Raw genomic sequence first — 22649 nt, forward strand, 5'->3', positions numbered from 1 at the left:
CATGAGGAGGAGGGGGAAGAGACAGCTTGGCCCACTGCTGAGGGTACACATGCTGCTTGCCTGTCATCCTTTCAGCATATATGGCCAGAGGAGGAGGAGGAGGAGGAGGAGGAGGAGGAGGCGGAGGATCCTGAAAGTGATCTTCCTAGTGAGGACAGCCATGTCTTGCGTACAGGTACCCTGGCACACATGGCTGACTTCATGTTAGGATGCCTTTCTCGTGACCCTCGCGTTACACGCATTCTGGCCACTACCGATTACTGGGTGTACACACTGCTCGACCCACGGTATAAGGAGAACCTTTCCACTCTCATTCCCGAAGAGGAAAGGGGTTCGAGAATGATGCTATACCATAGGGCGCTGGTGGACAAACTGATGGTAAACTTCCCATCCGACAGCGCTAGTGGCCGAAGGCGCAGTTCCGAGGGCCAGGTAGCAGGGGAGGCGCAGAGATCAGGCAGCATGTACAGCACAGGCAGGGGAACATTCTTCAAGGCCTTTGCCAGATTTCTGGCTCCCCAGCAAGACTGTGTCACCGGTCCCCAGTCAAGGTTGAGTTGGCAGGAGCACTGTAAAAGGATGGTGAGGGAGTACGTAGCCGATCGCACGAACGTCCTCGGTGACGCCTCTGCCCCCTACAACTACTGGGTGTCGAAGCTGGACACGTGGCCTGAACTCGCGCTGTATGCCCTGGAGGTGCTTGCTTGTCCTGCGGCTAGCGTCTTGTCAGAGAGGGTGTTTAGTGCAGCTGGGGGAATCATCACGGATAAGCGTACCCACCTGTCAACCGACAGTGCCGACAGGCTTACACTCATCAAGATGAACAAAGCCTGGATTTCCCCAGACTTCTCTTCTTCACCAGCGGACAGCAGCGATACCTAAGCAATACGTAGGCTGCACCCGCAGATGGAAGCATCGTTCTCCACTTATAAATAGACATGAGTGTGGCGTGGCATGAGGGTAGCTGAATGAGGGCTGGGCAGGGACAGTTTGGTGTGCGCTGTGGACACTGGGTCGTGCGCGGGGGGGGGTTGGTCAGCATGTAACCCAGGAGAAGTGGCAGCGGAGTGCCATGCAGGCAGTGATTGTGCTTTGTTGGAGGTAGTGTGGTGCTTAGCTAAGGTATGCATTTCTAATGAGGGCTTTTCAGAAGTAAAAGTTGTTGGGGGGGGCCCACTCTTGCCGCTATTGTGGCTTAATAGTGGGACCTGGGAACTTGAGATGCAGCCCAACATGTAGCCCCTTGCCTGCCCTATCTGCTGCTGTGTCGTTCCCATCACTTTCTTGAATTGCCCAGATTTTCACAAATGAAAACCTTAGCGAGCATCGGCGATATACAAAAATACTCGATTCGCCCATTGACTTGTGGGGTTCGTTAATCGAAACGAACCCTCGAGCATCGCGATAATTTCGTCCCGAGTAACGAGCACCCGAGCATTTTGGTGCTCGCTCATCTCTATTGCTTATCCTATTTAGAACCTGACGAATGCTCGGGCCAAAGTTCACGCTTGTACGTCACCAGGAAGTTACATTACATAGAGGTGCACCACCTTTGCAATTAGCATTGAATAATCAAGTTGCGAAACCCTTTACTTTTCGAACTTAGGACCTAAATAATGCTTATGCCAAATTTCACACTTGTGCGACATCAGGAAGTTACAAAATATGGGGCTGCTCTTACATTTGCAATTAGCATTGAGTAATTGAGTTCTGACCCCTTTACTTTTCCTATTAGGACCTAAAGTATGATTGTGCCAAATTTCACGCTTGTACATCATCGGGAAGTTACATTACATAGGGGGGCTGTTACATTTGCAATTAGCATTGAATAATCGAATAGTGACCCCTTTACTTTTCGTATTTAGGACTTTAAGAATGGTTGTGCCAAATTTCATGTTTTTACGACACTGGGGAAATTAGAGAATTAGATTTGGTACATTACACAGGGGCGCCAATTCATTTGCACTTTGCATTGAGTAATCGAGTTGTGACCCCTTTACTTCTCCTTTTTAGGACCTAAAGAATGATCATCCCAAATTTCATGTTTAGAGAATTAGATTTGGTACATTACACAGAGGCGCCAATACTTTACTGGCACATATTATATTTATAAACTGCGGCTCGTTCCTCATTGTGAGCACGCCTTCATTACTTCTTTGCAGTTGCACAAAATTAAATTTTTTCTGATGTAAAACTGCAGACTGCACTATGTAGGGGCAGGGGAGATGTGTCTAGTGAATTACTCCGTTTGACAACTGTCTTTGGTAATGAAAGGGGAAATGCTCGATCCGCTTTTTTTCCTTTAATTTTCAGATTTACACAATGCAGCAAAAATGAGATGATTACTGTATTCTATGGGTCAGTATGATTACTGCCATACCAAGTTTACATAGTGTTCTTTTTGGTAACAGCTGTGGCAGAGAAGAATGATGTTTGCCCATTGAATTCAATGGAGCCGGCAATACAGCCGTCTCCATTGAAAGCAATGGGCTGCCGGCGTGCGCGGGATGAATTGTCGGGAAGGGCTTAAATATATAAGCCCTTTCCTGCAATTCATCCAGAAATGTGTTAGATAAAAAAAAAAATGTATACTCACCTTTCCGCTGCAGCCGGAGTTCTGCCGCGGCCGTCGGCACTTCTCCTGAACTGCTTCTCTGTAGTATTCAGCCGGCGGGGCTTTAAACTCTGCTGAATGAGCTGCCTCTGATTGGTCACAGCCTGACCAATCAGAGGCAGCCCTCACTCACACACCCATTCATGAATTCATGAATGGGTGAGTGACTGCTGCCTCTCATTGGCTCAGCCGGACCAATCAGGGGAAGCTCTCCCGCTGAGCCAATGAGAGGCAGCAGTCACTGACTCATGACTTCAAACACATTTCTGGATGAATTGCAGGGAAGGGCTTATATATTTAAGCCCTTCCCGACAATTCATCCCGCGCTCGCCCGCATCGCATTGCTTTCAATGGAGCCGGCTGTATTGCCGGCTCCATTGAATTCAATGCGCTGGACAGCTCCGGCCCGTTTCTAATAAAACGTGGCTAGGAGCAGATTTTCGTGCGATTTTTGGGCCCCGGTCACGCGATTTGCGGATGCGCATCCGTCATGCGATCCGCAAATCGCGGCAAAAAACGCCCGTGTGACTAAGGCCTGATAGTGATTACAGTGCAATTACCTCTGATAGTCATTGTTTAGTTTCCTGTTTCTTCTTTATCTGGGTCCAGACCACTATGAAGACCTTTTGCAGCCACAAGTTCTCTTTACGCACTCTCCCCATCCTGATGCTACCCTTAAGTACCTCTCCATAGTACTAGTGTCCTCTTCTCTGGCCCTACAAAGTACAGTATTAGTGTTGCCTGCGTAGCCCCACAAAGTAATAGTGTCACCTCTTAGTAACAATGTCCTTCATGTGGCACTTCTTAGTGGCAGTGTTCCCTACATGGCCCCTCTTAGAAATAATGCCGCCTTCTGTGGTTCCACAAAGTAATAGGGCCCCACTTAGATATCATGGCCTCTTCTGTGGCCCCCTTCGGATATAGTGCTCCCCTCTCATTTGCCTCCATCAATATAGTGTTCTACCTCTATTGCCTCCCTTTAAATATAGTTCCCCCCTCTGTGGTTCTTCTTATATATAGTTTCTCATTCTGTCTTCCCTTTTTTACATATAGCTCCCTGCTTGCAAATCTCTGCCAGCAGTAGGAATTCCTCACTTTGTCACGCACAAATCTGTTGCAGCCAGACCTCACTCTGTTCTGCACAACATAGCCAACATCTCCCCTCAGTGTCTTACACACACTGTACTCTTAACGAGGATAAATTAATATTGACACCAGCCTTTGGATCGAATTACCAGCCAAGTCGGAAACTTACCAGCCATGTGGCACCTGTATTGGCAGATGGTAGAGACAGAAACTAAACTTCATGATGCAAAAGATTAACCTGCGGCAGAACAGGTGGGGTGCAGAAGCATACAAGGCCTTCTTGAATAGGAGAGCTATTCGCAGACAGGCCTAAGGTAATCTCTCAGTCAAGCTTAGGCTGGGGAGTTTCCTGGTCTAGGAAGAAAAATGAGACAATTCAGGTGGAGATGGTTCTTCTACCCCAGTAAAGGCATAGATCCTTAAACAATGTCCTTGACCTCTCCTCTGAGAACAGAACAGTATTGCCTATTTGCATAAGAGATAGGCAGGGTGGTAGATACTGAAGGTATGGGTGAGCTGTTAAGCACAGGTGGCAGATGTGGAAAGTGAAGGGAATCCTCTGTCTCCTGAGCCCTTTACCTGAAATGGATATCAACCCAAGTGGCAAGAGTGATGATGTCATCCAAGAAACAGGGCATATCTGGTCAGTTTATTCTCAATATGGCCTGCCAGACGCTTCTAGCAGACAGCCACTAAAGTTTGATTGTTCCATGATAAATCTGAAGCCGCAACAAGAACTTGATGCCATATTGGCCTATGGAAGAATATCTTTACTTGAGGCAGAAAATTGCAGAAGTAGCTGTCGAAATGTGCACAGGATCCTTCAGAAGGTTATTGGGAAAGTTGTAATGAGAAGAATATAGGGTTATTCATAGCCAGAGAGGTGTTTCCAAGGGCTCTTCAGTGAGTAAGAAAACAGTGCAAGTGATTTTAGTCTGATCAGAGTTCGCAAAGTTCATGTGATTAGAACGCTGGTTCAGAAATCCTGAGTGTTTTAGAATCACCATCATATCTCTGGATGTGTCCCATAGCAGATGGAGCAGGTGCTTGCTGGAAGCCATCTAGGTTGAACATGATCCTTTGAAGGAATTCAATGATTTCTCTGTAACATTTTCCTTGTTGTACTAGGGAACTAGAGAGTAGTCAGACAGAGCTGTGGGCCAGAAATAGAATATCATTCAGGAATGACAAATCAAAATGGCACCACTGAGGCAAACTCAGAAATCCAGGCTAGAGATCAAACCAGAGGGCAGAAGGTGACAAATGCACAAGACAAAAGGCAAGATACAGTTCAAAATAGGGTCAGGCAGACAGCTATAAGAATATGCAACCTAGAGGCAAGGGACTAATACTCAGGCAAAGATCAGGGGGCCTTGCCTTATCATGTTATTTTACCAAATGGTGAACGCTGTAAAAACAATGGTGGAATTTCTGGACGTTTTTTCCATCCCCCTTTCATTCCTGAAAAATGTAATAAAAGTTATACAACACATTATAGGTACACAACACTAGCATTTGTAATAAGAACACTAATATGTGTCCATATATTTCTCCCTCTTACCAGATAACTCTCAGTACGACCTTTACAATTCATCTTATTCAGTGTCAGAAAAAGAAAGTATCTTCAAAAGAAAGTCTGTTCAGTAAATTATCTGCTTTCACCACCACAATTTTTCACAGAAAAAGCCAAAAATACAATACCTGAAGGTCTGCAAAGCAGACACGGTCGTATATGCAGTCACTCCTCCCCAATCTGGGCTGGGTTGAGTGGGTAACTGCATATTAGCCTGCCATGAACAAGCTGCTCCTCCACATTATTGTCTGGCTGACTGCATATCTCCAGGGCTTACGGCCATTGCGCCTGCCCTACGGCGATTGTGCGGTGGCGATTGTGCCTGCCTTATGGCGATCGTGCCTATGGCGACCGTGTCTGCTTTGCAGACCTTCAGGTATTGTATTTTTGGCTTTTTCTGTGAATAATGTCTTTGTTTTTTCCCTCACCTCTGTGACTTTATGTAATTTATAGTGGGTTAGCGTAGGTACTGACGGAAGCGGTGTGGCCTCGGCGCGGCCCGTCAGCCTATGCGTTTTGGCCAAAATGCAGTACCAACACCCACATTTTATTAGTATTCATTAGTACTTTTGTATGTAGTTTGCTAGTTGGTGGGGGAGCCCAAGATGTCAGCCAGTGTGGCCCACTTTAGAGATACAGGGCAACCCGCTGTTATATCAGCCAGGGTTGATATCCTGTATGATAGGTCACCATCCATCTATGGCTGGCATCTTTGGTATCGTTCACATGTGCAGGCTATTAGTATATGCAGTCACTCCTCCCCAATCTGGGCTGGGTTGAGTGGGTGACTGCATATTGGCCTGCCATGAACAAGCTGCTCCTCCACATTATTGTCTGGCTGACTGCATATCTCCAGGGCTTACGGCCATTGCGCCTGCCCTACGGCGATTGTGCCGGTGGCGATTGTGCCTGCCTTATGGCGATCGTGCCTATGGCGACCGTGTCTGCTTTGCAGACCTTCAGGTATTGTATTTTTGGCTTTTTCTGTGAATAATGTCTTTGTTTTTTCCCTCACCTCTGTGATTTCACCACCCCAATTTGGCTTAGTTCATGTATAACATATTAAGTTGAAAAATCCTGAAATGGAAATATTTTCTATTTGATTAATCACCATAGTGCTATTTCTCCACTGATGTCAACCCACTTCTTACATCGGTATTACAAGTTCTGTAAGCCTTGCAAAAAGAAGGATTTTGGTTGTGTCTCAAACTAGTCATCCATAGCAGCCATGGCATCAGAAATGGTGTGAAATTTGGTACCCTTGAGGTGTTTCTTCAGGTTTAGAAACAGATAATAGTCAGAGGGAGCTAGATCTGGTGAATAAGGGTGGTCAACCAGCTGGAAGCCTAGCTCCACCAGTTTTGCCATAGTCGCTTGTGCAGTGTGAGCAGAGGCGTTGTCTTGCAGGAACAATATTCCTTTGGACAGCTTGCTGCGCCTTTTGGCCTTCAGAGGTGCCTTCAATTGGTCCAAAAGTTCAATGTAATACCTTGCATTGATGGTGAAACTATTTTGAAGGTAGTCCACTAGCAGCACGCCCTCCTTATCCCGGAACACAGATGCCATCACCTTAGTGGCTGATTTTTGTACCCTGAACTACTTTGGGTGGGGAGAAGCACTGTGCCTCCACTCTTTTGACTGCTCCTTGGTTTCAGGGTCATACAAATAAATCCAGGTCTCATCCATAGTGTCATGTCTCATCTGTGTCTTGCTGCTTCATGTCCGTTTGTACGTTTAAATTCTGTACACGTGCGCGGTTTTCATATGTATGCTAGACACATCACACAGCAAGCTTGCAACAGACAAGGATTCATGACTGCTTACCCTTAACAATAGACACATACTGACCAGGAGCTGGGTTTATATGTGAGCACAGACCCAGGAGATTGGCTAGCAGGAAGTACCACACCCAGCCAGCTCAATTAACACTCAGCCACCTGTAGCTGTGCTGCTAGGAAGCCTAGAACTACAGATCCCAGCAGCACACGTAACACAAACATTCGGGAACCGACTTTGCAGATAGCTTCTTCATGTTCAAATGTTCATGGATAATGACACAAACACGTTCATGAGAAATCCCCATGATGTCTGCTATTCCTTTAGCTGAAATTGGCCGATTCTCCAGTATGAGGTTGTGCACAGCATGGACGATCTCCGGAACAACCACCTCTCTCGGTCGTCCAGGACGTTCCTCATCATTGGTGCTGAAGTGGCTTGTTTTAAATTGGCAACCCAGTTCTTAACTGTAGAATATGAAGGACATTGATCCCCCAATGTCTGTGACATATCACCATGAATATTCTTTCGCGGACTTTCCTTGCATAAACAGGAAATGTATCACTCCTCTGCTCTCATTTGCTGTGAATATCGCCTTAGACTCTGCCATTTTGTTTTCCCGCGTGCCTTGCCATAAGCTACAAACTCAAAATTTTGAAAACATATATTAGACACATAAGGCTTTTTCATGTGATGTAACATTCATTACCATAGAAACAAAAAAAGAACAGAAAGCCAAAGACTTATCAGCATCTTTTGTATAGCGCCAACTTATTCTGCAGCTCCTAGTCCTTAAGGGGTTAAAGTAGACCACAGTTCTAAGCATAAGTAAAGTGGGAATGAATAGATTAACCTTTAGTGACCACCCTATAGTGTTTTTACGTTCTGCCGATCTCCCTCCATACATCATAAATGTCAGCTGTTTATTACAGCTGACACATGTGGGCAACAGCTACCACAAGCCGCATGGTCGACTGGGGCTGTTAACCCTTTAAATGCTGCTGTAAATTCATACAGCAGTATTTAAATCCCCTGACCGATGTTCGGGGGTCCCGTACAGTTTTCCCCTGATGAGATTTCAGGGAGATTGGAAAGGCCCCAGGGCTGTCTTGGCAGTATGCCTATCAAGCCATCCCAGTGGGGTGGCCTGATAGGCTGCCTGTTAGATTGCAGTAAGTTGTAATGCTATGATATTACATCATACTTTAGGAACGATCAAAGCATCGCAAGTTGTGGTCCTCTTTAGGACTAAAATAAAAAGCAAAAATCATAACAATAAAGTTTTACTAATGGAAAAAAAAGTAATAAAAGTAAAAAAAAAAAATCTTTTGTTATATTTATAATAAAATTATCCAAATAATAAATGTTTTTTAGTAGATTATAAGGTACATTAAATAGTACCATTGAAAAATACAACTCAACCTGCGAAAAGCAAGCCCTCATACAGCTATGTCGATGGATAAAAAAGGGAGTTATGATTTTTTAAAATGGGGGAGAAAAAAACGAAAATGGAAAAAAAAATCAAAAAAACTTGGTCACTAAGGGGTTAAAGTGATTAAACTTCACAGTAGAAGAGGGATTATATTATGGGTAACAGAAGACTATCCACTCATTAAATTAGGTTAATATGGACTGAACTGTACATACATGTCAGGAACTTTCCATACATGGTTGAGCAAATCATGGACAAAATGTAAACGAACAATACTTGATAAAGATAATAAGTAATCAAAATTACTGATATGAATACATTATCAGTAGAGATGAGCGAGCACCAAAATGCTCGGGTGCTCGTTACTCGAGACGAAATTTTCGCGATGCTCGAGGGTTCGTTTCGAGTAACGAACCCCATTGAAGTCAATGGGCGGCCCGAGCATTTTTGTATATCGCCGATGCTCGCTAAGGTTGTCATTTGTGAAAATCTGGGCAATTTTAAGAAAGTGATGGGAACGACACAGCAACGGATCGGGCAGGCGAGGGGCTACATGTTGGGCTGCATCTCAAGTTCCCAGGTCCCACTATTAAGCCACAATAGCGGCAAGAGTGGGCCCCCCCTCACAACAATTTTTACTTCTGAAAAACCCTCATTAGCAATGCATACCTTAGCTAAGCACCACATTACCTCCAACAAAGCACAATCACTGACTGCATGACACTCCGCTGCCACTTCTCCTGGGTTACATGCTGCCCAACCCCCCCGCACGACCCAGTGTCCACAGCACACACTAAAGTGTCCCTGCGCAGCCTTCAGCTGCCCTCATGCCACACGCTGGCCTCATAGCCACACCACCCTCATGTCTATTTATAAGTGCGTCTGCCATGAGGAGGAACCGCAGGCACACACTGCAGAGGGTTGGCACGGCCAGGCAGCGACCCTCTTTAAAAGGGGTGGGGCGATGGCCCACAATGCTGTACAGAAGCAATGAGAAATCCAATCCTGTGCCACCTCCATCAGGAGCTGCACACGTGGGCATAGCAATGGGGAACCCATGTGCCACACACTATTCATTCAAGGTGTCTGCATGCCCCAGTCAGACCGGGGTTTTTTATAAATAGTCACAGGCAGGTACAACTCCGCAATGGGAATTCCACGTGCACACACAGCATGGCTGGCTCCCTGGAACCCACCGGCGGTACATAAATAAATCCCATGGCAGTGCCCAGCACAGCTAAGGTAACGTCAGGTTTAATGCAGGTGGGCTTCGGCCCACACTGCATGCCCCAGTCAGACTGGGGTTCTTTAGAAGTGGACACATGCAGTTACAACTCCGTGTGGACCGACAGCATGGGTGGGTCCCAGGAAGCCACCGGCGGTACATAAATATATCCCATTGCAGTGCCCAGCACAGCTGAGGTAATGTCAGGTTTAATGCAGGTGGGCTAAAAATTACTAGGATTACACTGTAGGCGAGGGCCCAAAAAAATTGGTGTACCAACAGTACTAATGTACCTCAGAAAAATTGCCCATGCCCAACCAAGAGGGCAGGTGAAACCCATTAATCGCTTTGGTTAATGTGGCTTAATTTGTAACTAGGCCTGGAGGCAGCCCAGTTAAAATAAAAATTGGTTCAGGTGCAAGTTTCAATGCTTTATTGAATTGAGAATTGAAACGTATAAACATTGTTTACAAAAGTAATATCACTGAGCCTTGTGGGCCTAAGAAAAATTGCCCGTTCGTCGTGATTACGTGAGATTTCAGGAGGAGGAGCAGGAGGAGGAGGATGAATAGAATACACAGATTGATGAAGCTAAAAGGTCCCCGTTTTTTATGGTGATAGAGAACGATGCTTCCATCCGCGGGTGCAGCCTACGTATTGTTTAGGTATAGCTGCTGTCCACTGGTGGAGAAGAGAAGTCTGGGGAAATCCAGGCTTTGTTCATCTTTATGATTGCAAGCCTGTCGGCACTGTCCGTTGACAGGCGGGTACTCTTATCCGTGATGATTCCCCTAGCCGCACTAAACACCCTCTCTGACAAGACGCTAGCCGCAGGACAAGCAAGCACCTCCAGGGCATACAGCGCGCGTTCAGGCCACGTGTCCAGCTTCGACACCCAGTAGTTGTAGGGGGCAGAGGCGTCACCGAGGACGGTCGTGCGATCGGCTACGTACTCCCTCACCATCCTTTTACAGTGCTCCCGCCGACTCAGCCTTGACTGGGGAGCGGTGAGACAGTCTTGCTGGGGAGCCAGAAAGCTGTCAAAGGCCTTAGAGAGTGTTCCCCTGCCTGTGCTGTACATGCTGCCTGATCTCCGTGCCTCCCCTGCTACCTGGCCCTCGGAACTGCGCCTTCTGCCACTAGCGCTGTCGGATGGGAATTTTACCATCAGTTTGTCTGCCAGGGTCCTGTGGTATAGCATCACTCTCGAAGCCCTTTCCTCTTCGGGTATGAGAGTGGAAAGGTTCTCCTTATACCGTGGGTCGAGCAGTGTGTACACCCAGTAATCCGTAGTGGCCAGAATGCATGTAACGCGAGGGTCACGAGAAAGGCATCCTAACATGAAGTCAGCCATGTGTGCCAGGGTACCTGTACGCAACACATGGCTGTCCTCACTAGGAAGATCACTTTCAGGATCCTCCTCCTCCTCAGGCCATACACGCTGAAAGGATGACAGGTAAGCAGCATGGGTACCCTCAGCAGTGGGCCAAGCTGTCTCTTCCCCCTCCTCCTTATGCTCCTCCCCCTCCTCCTCCTCCTCAACGTGCTGAGACATAGACATGAGGGCGCTCTGACTATCCAGCGGCATACTGTCTTCCCCCGTCTCCGTTTCCGAGTGCAAAGCGTCTGCCTTTATGCTTTGCAGGGAACTTCTCAAGAGGCATAGCAGAGGAATGGTGACGCTAATGATTGCAGCATCGCCGCTCACCATCTGGGTAGACTCCTCAAAGTTTCCAAGGACCTGGCAGATGTCTGCCAACCAGGCCCACTCTTCTGTAAAGAATTGAGGAGGCTGACTCCCACTACGCCGCCCATGTTGGAGTTGGTATTCCACTATAGCTCTCCGCTGCTCATAGAGCCTGGCCAACATGTGGAGCGTAGAGTTCCACCGTGTGGGCACGTCGCACAGCAATCGGTGCACTGGCAGATTAAACCGATGTTGCAGGGTGCGAACGGTGGCAGCGGCCGTCTTGTATTTGCGGAAATGTGCGCAGAGCCGTCACACCTTTCCGAGCAGGTCTGACAAGCGTGGGTAGCTTTTCAGAAAGCACTGAACCACCAAATTAAAGACGTGGGCCAGGCATGGCACGTGCGTGAGGCTGCCGAGCCGCCACCAGGTTACGGCCGTTGTCACACACGACCATGCCCGGTTGGAGGCTCAGTGGCGAAAGCCAGCGGTCGGTCTGCTCTGTCAGACCCTGCAGCAGTTCGTGGGCCAAGTGCCTCTTCTCTCCTAAGCCGAGTAGTTTCAGCACGGCCTGCTGATGCTTGCCCACCGCTGTGCTGCCACGTGACACCGACTGCTGGCGACGTGCTGCTGCTGACACATCTTGATAGTGAGACAGAGGTTGCGTAGGAGGATGAGGAAGATGAGGAGGGTGGTTTAGTGGAGGAAGCATACACCGCCGCAGATATCAGCACCAAGCTGTGGCCCGCAATTCTGGGGGTAGGTAGGACGTGAGCGGTCCCAGGCTCTGACTTGGTCCCAGCCTCCACTAAATTCACCCAATGTGCCGTCAGGGAGATATAGTGGCCCTGCCCGCCTGTGCTTGTCCACGTGTCTGTTGTTAAGTGGACCTTGGCAGTAAACGCGTTGGTGAGGGCGCGTACAATGTTGCGGGAGACGTGGTCGTGCAGGGCTGGGACGGCACATCGGGTAAAGTAGTGGCGACTGGGAACCGAGTAGCGCGGGGCCGCCATAATGTTTTTGAAAGCCTCCATTTCCACAAGCCTATACGTCAGCATCTCCAGGCTGATCAATTTTGCTATGTGCACGTTTAACATTTGAGCGTCCGGGTGCGTGGCGGCGTACTTGCGCTTGCGCTCAAACAGTTGCGCTAGCGACGGCTGGACGCTGCGCTGAGAGACATTGCTGGATGGGGCCGAGGACAGCGGAGGTGAGCGTGTGGGTGCAGGCCGGGAGACGGTCGTGCCTGTGTCCTGAGAGGGGGGTTGGATCTCAGTGGCAGGTTGGGGCACAGGGGGAGAGGCAGTGGTGCAAACCAGAGGCGGTGAACGGCCTTCGTCCCACCTTGTGGGGTGCTTGGCATTACATATGCCTGCGCATGCTGGTGGTGGTGAGGCTGGTGGTGGTGGCTCCCCGGCTGATCTTGGCGCGACAAAGGTTGCACACCACTGTTCGTCGGTCGTCTGCACTCTCAGTGAAAAACTGACACACCTTTGAGCACCTTGGCCTCTGCAGGGTGGCATGGCGCGAGGGGGCGCTTTGGGAAACAGTTGGTGGATTTTTCGGTCTAGCCCGGCCTCTACCCCTGGCCACCGCACTGCCTCTTCCAACCTGCCCTGCTGCTGCACTTGCCTTCCCCTCTGAAGACCTGTCCTCAGTAGGCTTAGCAAACCAGGTGGGGTCAGTCACCTCATCGTCCAGCTGCTCTTCCTCCGAATCCTCTGTGCGCTCCTCCCTCGGACTTACAGCAATAACTGCTACCTGAGTGATAGACAACTGTGTCTCATCGTCATCGTCCTCCTCACCCACTGAAAGCTCTTGAGACAGTTGCCGGAAGTCCCCAGCCTTATCCCCCTGGCCCCGGGAACTTTCCAAAGGTTGGGCATCGGTCACGACAAACTCCTCCGGTGGGATAGGAACCATAACTGCCAATTCTGGGCAGGGGCCCGAGAACAGTTCCTGGGAGTCTGCCTGCTCCTCAGAATGTGTCATTGTAATGGAGTGAGGAGGCTGGGAGGAAGGAGGAGCAGCAGCCAGAGGATTCAGAGTTGCAGCAGTGGACGGCGTAGAAGTCTTGGTGGTCGATAGATTGCTGGATGCACTTTCTGCCATTCACGACAGGACCTGCTCACACTGCTCATTTTCTAATAAAGGTCTACCACGTGGACCCATTAATTGTGAGATGAATCTGGGGACACCAGAAACTTGCCTCTCTCCTAATCCCGCAGTAATCGGCTGCGATACACCTGGATCAGGAGCTCGGCCTGTGCCCACACCCTGACTTGGGCCTCCGCGTCATCGCCCGCGTCCACGTCCTCTAGGCCTTCCCCTACCCCTCAGCATGGTGTATTACGAGTAGAGCAGAAACAGAACGCTGTAATTAAATGTGCCGCTTATTGGCCTGTGGTTGGAGGCTGACTTTGCTTACGGAACGCACAGCAGAGCCAGGAAACAATTTTGCGAACGCCTGCAGTGAGACGTAGGTGCGTATGACTCAGCTACTGGAATTCACAGCGCAGAAGCAGTCAAGTGGCCAAAGGGCAGTGGTAGGCCTTAAGTATTTTGCTTCAATTTTTTTAAATGGTGAACTGAAACACCAGTCACATACTGTATGCAGCGTATATTATGTATACTGTTTCCCTCTGGCGCTATGACGGCGGTGATGTAACGGAGACAGCAGAGCCAGGAAACAATTTTGCGCACGCCTGTAGTGAGACGTAGGTGCGTATCACTGAGCTAGTGGAATTCACAGCGCAGAAGCAGTCAAGTCGCCAAAGGGCAGTGGTACGCCTTAAGTATTTGGCTTCCCTTTTTTTAAATGGTGAGCTGAAAAACCAGACAGATACTGTATGCAGCGTATATTATGTATACTGTTACCCTCTGGCGCTATCACGGTGGTGATGTAACGGAGACAGCAGAGCCAGGAAACAATTTTGAGCATGCCTGCACTGAGACGTAGGTGCGTATGACTGAGCTAGTGGAATTCACAGCGCAGAAGCAGTCAAATAGCCAAAGGCCAGTAGTAGGCCTTAAGTATTTTGCTTCTATTTTTAAAAATGCTGAGCTGATACAGCAGACAGATACTGTATGCAGCGTATATTATGTATACTGTTTCCCTCTGGCGGGATGATGGCGGTGATGTAACGGAGACAGCAGAGCCAGGAAACAATTTTGCCCACGCCTGCACTGAGACGTAGGTGCGTATGACTGAGCTAGTGGAATTCACAGCGCAGAAGCAGTCAAGTGGCCAAAGGCCACTAGTAGGCCTTAAGTATTTTGCTTCTATTTTATTAAATGCTGAGCTGATACAGCAGACAGATACTGTAGGCAGCGTATATTATGTATACTGTTTCCCTCTGGCGGGATGACGGTGGTGATGTAACGGAGACAGCAGAGCCAGGAAACAATTTTGCGCACGCCTGCTGTAACGCTTAGCTGCGTATTAATTAGGACTACTACCCCCAGCAGACACACAGTACACTGAAGACGGTCACAGGCAGCCCAAATGTAGTATTTTTCCCCAATTTTTTTGAAAAAGCCCACTGCCTATATAGCCTGTATATCTCTTACCCTGTACCACTGTCCCTGCCTCACCAGTACTGCCCCTATAGTCTGTAAAATGACTGCAGACTGAGGACGCAATGCTCTCCACGCCCGATATACAAAAAAAAAAAAAAATTGTGCAACAATGCTCACAGCAGACTCAACAGTACTGCACACGGTCAGATGTGGCCCTAAGAAGGACCGTTGGGGTTCTTGAAGCCTAATATAACACCTAACTCTCTCCCTATAGCAGCAGCAGCAGCAGCAGCAGCAGCACTTTCCCTGATCTCTGTCAGAATGCATCTGTGGCTAGCCGTGGGCGGGGCAGATTTAAATACTCGGGTGACACCTGATCTCCCCAGCCACTCACTGCAGGGGGGTGGTATAGGGCTGGAACATCACAGGAGGAAGTTGTAATGCCTTCCCTGTCTTTCTATTGGCCAGAAAAGCGCGCAAATGTATCAGAGATGAAAGTGAAAGTAACTCGAACATCGCGTGGTGTTCGTCTCGAGTAACGAGCATCTCGAAACACCCTAATACTCGAACGAGTATCAAGCTCGGATGAGTACGCTCGCTCATCTCTAATTATGAGCATTTAGCGTGAGCTGTAAAATAAGTACAATCACAATAATCTCTGTTCACATCATGTTAGAGCTCTACATTTTCCATATATGCCAGAAAACACACCAGAACATGCTGTCACACAGTAATGGTGTCTACTGTCTACCTTTGTGTCACATACAGTAATGCTGCCCGTTAGTACCACTGGTGACCTAGTGAAGTGTGGAGCTGTCAGCTCCCCACTTTACCATGGCACAGATTGCATTAACCCCTTAACGACCAGCCCATAGTGTTTTTACGTCCTCCCGAAGTGGGCTTTATTCTCTGAGGACGTAAAAACATGTGTCCTGCAGAGAATAACGCCCCTCGAGCTCTGGACGTGACAGCTCCATGCTGTCGGTGTCCGCAGGTAGCTGACAGCATGGAGCTGTCATCCCAGGCTGTTCGGAGCCCCCCCCCCTGGAATTGCGGTCGGCGCTATGCAATGGATAGCGCCGATCGCAAAAAAGTAAATAAAAGTGCAATAAAAGTTAAAGATTCAGCTGCTCTGATGGATCGGATCTATCGGAGCAGCTGAAATTACTCACCGAGGTCCGCCGCACGACTCCCCGCTGTCCCGATGCTCCGGGCACCGTAGCCGTTCTTTTGGGCATGCGCACCAGGCGGCATTACGTCAGCCGCATGCGCAGAAGGCCCGGCGGCGCTGGAGACTTAAAATCTCCTGGCTCCCGGCTCCTGTAGGTAGCCGGGACGCAGGAGATGTCAGCGGGGACTGCGGTGAGCGGTCCCCGGTACCGCGATCGCCGTTATACAATGGATAACGACGATCGCGGAAAAGTGAAAAAAAGTGTAAAAAAAAGAAAAGTTTCACCTCCCCTCATGGATCAGATCCATGAGGGGAGGTGAAAATACTCACCTCAGGTCCGCCGATGTCCTCCGGCCGGTGTCGGGACCCCCCGCTGGCTTCTGCGATGTGCCGATGCGGCACGCATGCGCAGAAGCCGGCGAGCCCGGCAAATTCAAAATCTCCCTGCACCCGCCGGTCACAGATAGCCGAGTGCAGGGAGATATGACTGGGGACCGCTGTATGCGGTTTCCAGTCATATGATCACCGTTATCCATCAGATAACGGTGATCATATAAAGTTAAAAAGTAAAAAAAGTTTAAAAAGTTAAAAGTAAAAAAAAGTTTAAAAAGTTAAAGTTTCATCTCCCCTTATGGATCGTATCCGTAAGGGGGGATGAAATTACGTACCCAAGGTCCCGGATTTGTTCCCTGGTGGGATGTTGATCCGCGGATCTTACCCCAGCTTCGGCGCATGCGCCCGTCATCATGATGGCGGACGCATGCGCAAAAGTGAAATATTGCCCAAGAAATATAAAATCTCCCTGCTGCTGGCTACAAAAGGTAGCCAAGAGCCTGGAGATGTCACGGGGAGCCGCGGTATGCGGTTACTGGTCACGTGATCGCCGTTATCCAATGCATAATGGCGATCACGTAAAAGTTCTTTAAAAAGTGGCAGTTTCATTTCCCCTCACCGATGCGATCGGTTGGGGGAGATGAAACATCTTCTCGGAGGCTTCCGCATTTGAATCCAGATGCGATTATCCTCCATGGACCCTTCCGGCTGCTGCGCATGCGCCCGCCGGCAAAATGCCGGACACATTCGCAGGAGCCGGGAAGCCCAGGAAATTTTAAATCTCCTTGCTCCCAGCGACCAATGGTCGCTGAGTGCTTGGAGCAGTGACCGGCGGCCTCGCTGAGCGGTCCCCGGTCACATGATAAAGTAGCGATCTAACATTAGGCCGGTCACGCGAGGAATTACAGGTTCTGCATGCGCTTGATCAGCGGTAATCCACGGATCAATCGCATGCATTGGATTAGACAATTTCCCCCAATTAGCGGGTCGGAATTACGTAATCCACTCGCAGAAACAGAACACAGCATGCTATATTTTACCATGAATATCTGCGACCTAGAGCCCTTTGTGCTCTATGACCGCAGATATACTCGCACCCCATATGCAAACACATTGTGTACGGGCTGTGGGTACCCGAGTCATCTCTAAGCGACGGCACAGGAAATGCAAACAAAAAACCGCCTGTGTGAGTAGGCAGTTATGCGCAGTACATTACGCAACCGTACGCAGGGTCACAGCCGGGCTCACAGATGGGATCCGCTGCGGGCCTCGGCAAGCGGATTCCGCCTACACGAGCCCGGCGTTATTCAGACCGCTACCTGTAATCCGTAATTTACAAGAAGCCCCGGGAACGTTCGTCTTCCTGCAGTTCCAGGAGCAGCTTGTTGAGCGCCTTCTCTGTGAGACCGCTGCACCGCAGCAAGATTACAAAGCCTCACAGAGCGCCACTTTCTACACCCCATCCCTGCCACTGAGGTTACGAAATACCCCCCAAAATACATGAGAGGAGGGGGGGGATACCCAGTTTTCTTGCCCCATGTGCCCAACCCAACCAGCCTCCGTAATTACCCCTGTCTTCGGACATAAAACGCAGTTTATATTATTACCTTTATCTAATATTTAGGGAATGCCAAAAAATGGGGATGTCGGGGGGGAGGGGGGGGGGATTATTTTTAGAAAGTCACATTTTTTTCCGTATAAGTGGGCAATGGGGCCTGGAATTTATTCAGTTCTGCCCTGAAATCCAGCGGGCATTCCCTCCATTATGGGCCTAGCCATGTGTCCTGTAAGTAGATTAGGGCCATAACTGCCTACTCACACAGGCGGGTATGTTTCTGAACACAGGATAAACAGGGGTATCCATTTTGGGGTGAAAGTCTTCATTCCTATGTATACTGGACAAAAAAAACAGTTTTTAAATTGACAAAATTGCCAAACAAATGAAAATCGTAATTTTTTCCTTTTGCTTTGCTTAGATTCATTCAAATACTTTGGGGTCAAAATATGCAGTACACCCCTAGATGAATTTGTTAAGGGGTCTAGTTTTTAAAATGGGGTCATTTGTGGGCGTTCTCTATCGTTTTGGCCGCTCAATGGCTCTACATGTGGGCAATGGGGACTGGAATTTATTCCGTTGTACCCTGAAATCCAACGGGTGCTCCTTCCATTATAGGCCTAGCTATGTTTCCTTTAAGTAGATTAGGGCCACAATGGGTATGTTTCTGAACACTGGACAAATGGGGGTATCCATTTTGGGGTGAAAGTCTTCATTCCTATGTACACTTTCCAAAAAAAACAGTTTTTAAATTGACACAATTGTCAAAAAAATGAAAATCATAATTTTTTCCTTCTGCTTGGCTTAGATTCATTCAAAAACTGTGAAGTCAAAAAAGTCATCATACCCCTAGATAAATTCGTTAGGGGGTCTACTTTTCAAAATAGGGTCACTTGTGGGGGTTCTCCATCATTTTGGTCACTCAATGGCTCTACAAGTGGGCAATGGGGACTAAATCTCCTTCAAGCAAAATTTCTGTTCCGAAAGCCACCGGTTGCTCCTTTCATTTTGGGCCCCATTGTGCATATAGACGTAATACTAGGGCCACAATGGGTATGTTTCTGAGCACACGACAAACAGGGGTATCCATTTTGGGGTGCAAGTCTTCATTCATATATGTGCGGTACAACAAAAACTGCTTTTGAAATGACAGAATTACCAAAAAAATGAAAATCGTATTTTTTTTCCTTCGGCTTGGCTTAGATTCATTCAAAAACTGTGAAGTCAAAAAAGTCATCGTACCCCTAGATAAATTTGTTAAGGGGTCTACTTTTCAAAATGGGGTAACTTGTGGGGGTTCTCCATCGTTTTGGTCACTCAAGGGCTCTACAAGTGGGCAATGGGGACTAAATCTCCTTCAAGCAAAATTTCTGTTTCGAAAGCCACCGCTTGCTCCTTTCATTTTGGGCCCCATTGTGCATCCAGACATATGATTAGGGCCACAATGGGTATGTTTCTGAGCACGGGAGAAACAGGGGTATCCATTTTGGGGTGCAAGTCTTCATTCATATATGTGCTGTACAAAAAAACTGCTTTTAAAATGACAGAATTACCAAAAAAATGAAAATTTTAATTTTTTTCCTTCGGCTTGGCTTAGATTCATTCAAAAACTGTGAAGTCAAAAAAGTAATCGTACCCCTAGATAAATTCGTTAACGGGTCTACTTTTCAAAATGGGGTCACTTGTGGGGGTTTTCCATAGTTTTGGTCACTCAATGGCTCTACAAGTGGGCAATGGGGCCTAATTCTCCTTCAAGCAAAATTTCTGTTCCGAAAGCCACCGATTGCTCCTTTCATTTTGGGCCCCATTGTGCATCCAAACGTAAGATTAGGGCCACAATGGGTATGTTTCTGAGCATGGGACAAACAGGGCTATCCATTCTGGGGCGCAAATCCTAATTTTGTATGTGTACTATAGAAAAAAGTCCTGTCTTTAAAATGACATATTTGCAAAAATATGAAATTTTTGTTTTTCTCTTCTAAATTGCATTGACTCCTGAAAAAAAACTGTGGGGTTAAAATACTCATGACACCCCTTAGTGAATATGTTAAAGGGTGTAGTTTTTAAAATGGGGTCACTTGTGGGGGTATCTATCATTTTGACTCCTATGAGCCTTTCCAATCTTGGATTGGTGTAGGAAAACGAAGTGTTCCTCAAAATGCTGAAAAGTAATGTTACATTTGCACGTCTCCTAAATGGTTAAAAAAAACCCGAAAGTTTTTCCAATGTGCGCCCAAAATAAAGTAAACGGATGGAAATATAAATCTTAGCAAAAATTTCTATATTATGTTTGCACATATTTGAGATATTGCAGTTGGAAATGTGAAAAAATGACGAGTTTTTCAAAATTTTCCCAATTTTGGCGCTTTCAATAAATAAACACAAATTCTATCGGCCTTTTTTTCCCACCTAAATGAAGTACAATATGTGGCGAAAAAACAATGTTAGAATCGCTTGGATATGCAAAACCTTTCTGGTCTTTTTCCATGCTAAAGTGACACGTGTCAGATTTGCAAACTTTGGCCTGGTCATTAAGGCGTAAACAGGCTTGGTCACTAAGGGGTTAAGGGGCACCATTACTGTATGTTGCATGAAGGAAGACACAATTAATGTGTGGGAGGCACAAAGGAGACCGGGTGAGATTGGGTGCAGTTAATATTAAAAAAATGTACACACGATAAAAGGATTGTCCCTCTCTTCATTCTTTGAAAGTTGTGTATGGGTAGACAACTGACAGTCTAGGTGGTACAGGCCCATACCTCTACTCCCTTATCAGGGCTGATAGCTGTTGGTTTAACAATGGTCTTTTAAACAGCTATCATGCTAAGCATAGGGGTAATGGGGGGCTTATTCTGAAACCTTTATCTTGGAAACCAAAAGGACTGGATCATTCTTCAAACTAGCCATAATTGGCCATCCATAGAGGGCTTTTGATGTTTCAGGTTGATTGCTGCCATCTTCATTTCACACCTTCTAAAGACTGAAAGATTTAGCAGGCACATAGACAGCTAAAGCAGCTAACAGCATAAAGACCCCACTAAATAATTTCCAGAGCTCGGGCTCCAGGATCCCTGTGAGAATGACATTTAGATGAATAGGAGTTACCTACACACGTGAATATTTTTTTAAGTGGGGTTGGGCTTTAAAACTGTATTGTAAAACTATCATCTTATATGACCTGAGCTATGTGCTACAACTCTGCATATTAACTACTAGCTTTGTTCCCATGTTTTCTTCGGGTTCATTCTAGCAGAATATCACTGTTAAAAAAATATGCTGAAAGTTTTGTATGGATTTCATTTTTCTTAGGAAAAAATTATACCTTAACATGTGAGGCTTTTGGTGATGATACGGCTTTCTCTAGACTTGACTGGAGAAGAACAAACAAGAGTAACACTGAAGATCTTGATGACATTTTGGATCCATGCAATCCAGCCATGAACAAAACCTGCACGGGGAATATGTAAGTGCTAAGAGTTCAATAATTTCATACCTTCGTGAGTAATCCTCACTCATTTGTCTGTAAAAGAAAAATATATATATACTTTACAAACAAATCACTCTGTTTACTTGGAATGTCTAGCTATGCAATGCATAAATCAATATGTGTATATACATATACGTACAATATATTTATGTATTGCATAGCTAGACATTCAAGGTAAACAGAGTGTTTGCAACACATCCCTAACAAAACCACGTGGCTCAGCTTCATAATGGATTATTACCTGAATTAAAGTAAGGTTAAAGGCTAACATCATCTTGATCATCATATTTACAGTAGTTCTCTTCTTAAAGTGGCAGCAGTTGCATGCCTTAGGCCTCATGTCCACGGGGAAAATCAGGCCCGCCGGGGATTCTTCATGTAGAATCCGCAGCGGGTCCCTCCTGCCCCGCGGACATGAGGCCTAAAAATCAGAATAAACTCACCTGCTCCGGACGATGCAGATCTTCCTTCCTTCGCGGCCGGATCTTCTTTCTTCGGCATGGTGGATTTGCTCGACACGCCGGCAGCGTGCCGCGCGCATGCGCCGGGCACATCCGCCAGGCCGAAGAAAGAAGATACGGCCACGAAGGAAGGAAGATCTGCATCGTCCGGAGCAGGTAAGTTTAATTCTGGTACGGGTCACCCGCGGATCCGGACTGCTTCCATAGGCTTCAATAGAAGCCTGCGGGAGCCGTCCCCGCACGAAAACGGAGCACGTCCATTTTTTTTCCCGTATGCGGATCCGCGCCTGACAGGAAAAATGACATCCGCAGGTATTTAACTACCTGCGGCTGTCTAATGCATCCCTATGTGGCGCGGATCCGCGTGCAGGAAAAACGCTGCGGATTTAAAATAAAAATTATCCCGTGGCCATGAGGCCTTAAATTGTGCCCCATAAAAAATCAGTGACATAAAAATATCATAAAACTGCAGCATTTTAAATCCTTTACTGTAACTAATGACCCGAAAAGTGCTCCATATAAAAATACGTCCCCAAAATAGAACGTTTTAACAGTGCCCCACATAAACTGACACAGTCCTGTGTGCACTAGTGCTCATCTGCCCTTGTCTCTGATTCCTCTGTATTGTGGCTGCAACCCCCCATAGGGCAGTATCAAGGCAATATATGGCTTTGCTGCAATCCTTTGTTTTAATCAGGCTTTCAGGGGTTTTCTGGGCTACCGTGTGCCT

General features: G+C 47.3%; 1 protein-coding gene across 1 annotated transcript in view; it reads left to right on the forward strand.

Annotated features, from left to right (window-relative positions):
• The window catches only part of LOC136594939 (uncharacterized), a 96570-nt gene extending 75132 nt beyond the window's left edge, over nucleotides 1–21438 (forward strand). The window contains exon 10 of the mRNA XM_066588692.1: nucleotides 21281–21438. Coding sequence (XP_066444789.1) covers nucleotides 21281–21438 — 158 coding nt within the window. The remainder of the gene's footprint in view (nucleotides 1–21280) is intronic.
• The last annotated feature ends 1211 nt before the right edge of the window (nucleotides 21439–22649 follow it).

Source organism: Eleutherodactylus coqui, chromosome 1 (assembly GCF_035609145.1).
Source record: "Eleutherodactylus coqui strain aEleCoq1 chromosome 1, aEleCoq1.hap1, whole genome shotgun sequence".
NCBI classification, from domain to species: Eukaryota; Metazoa; Chordata; class Amphibia; order Anura; family Eleutherodactylidae; genus Eleutherodactylus; species Eleutherodactylus coqui.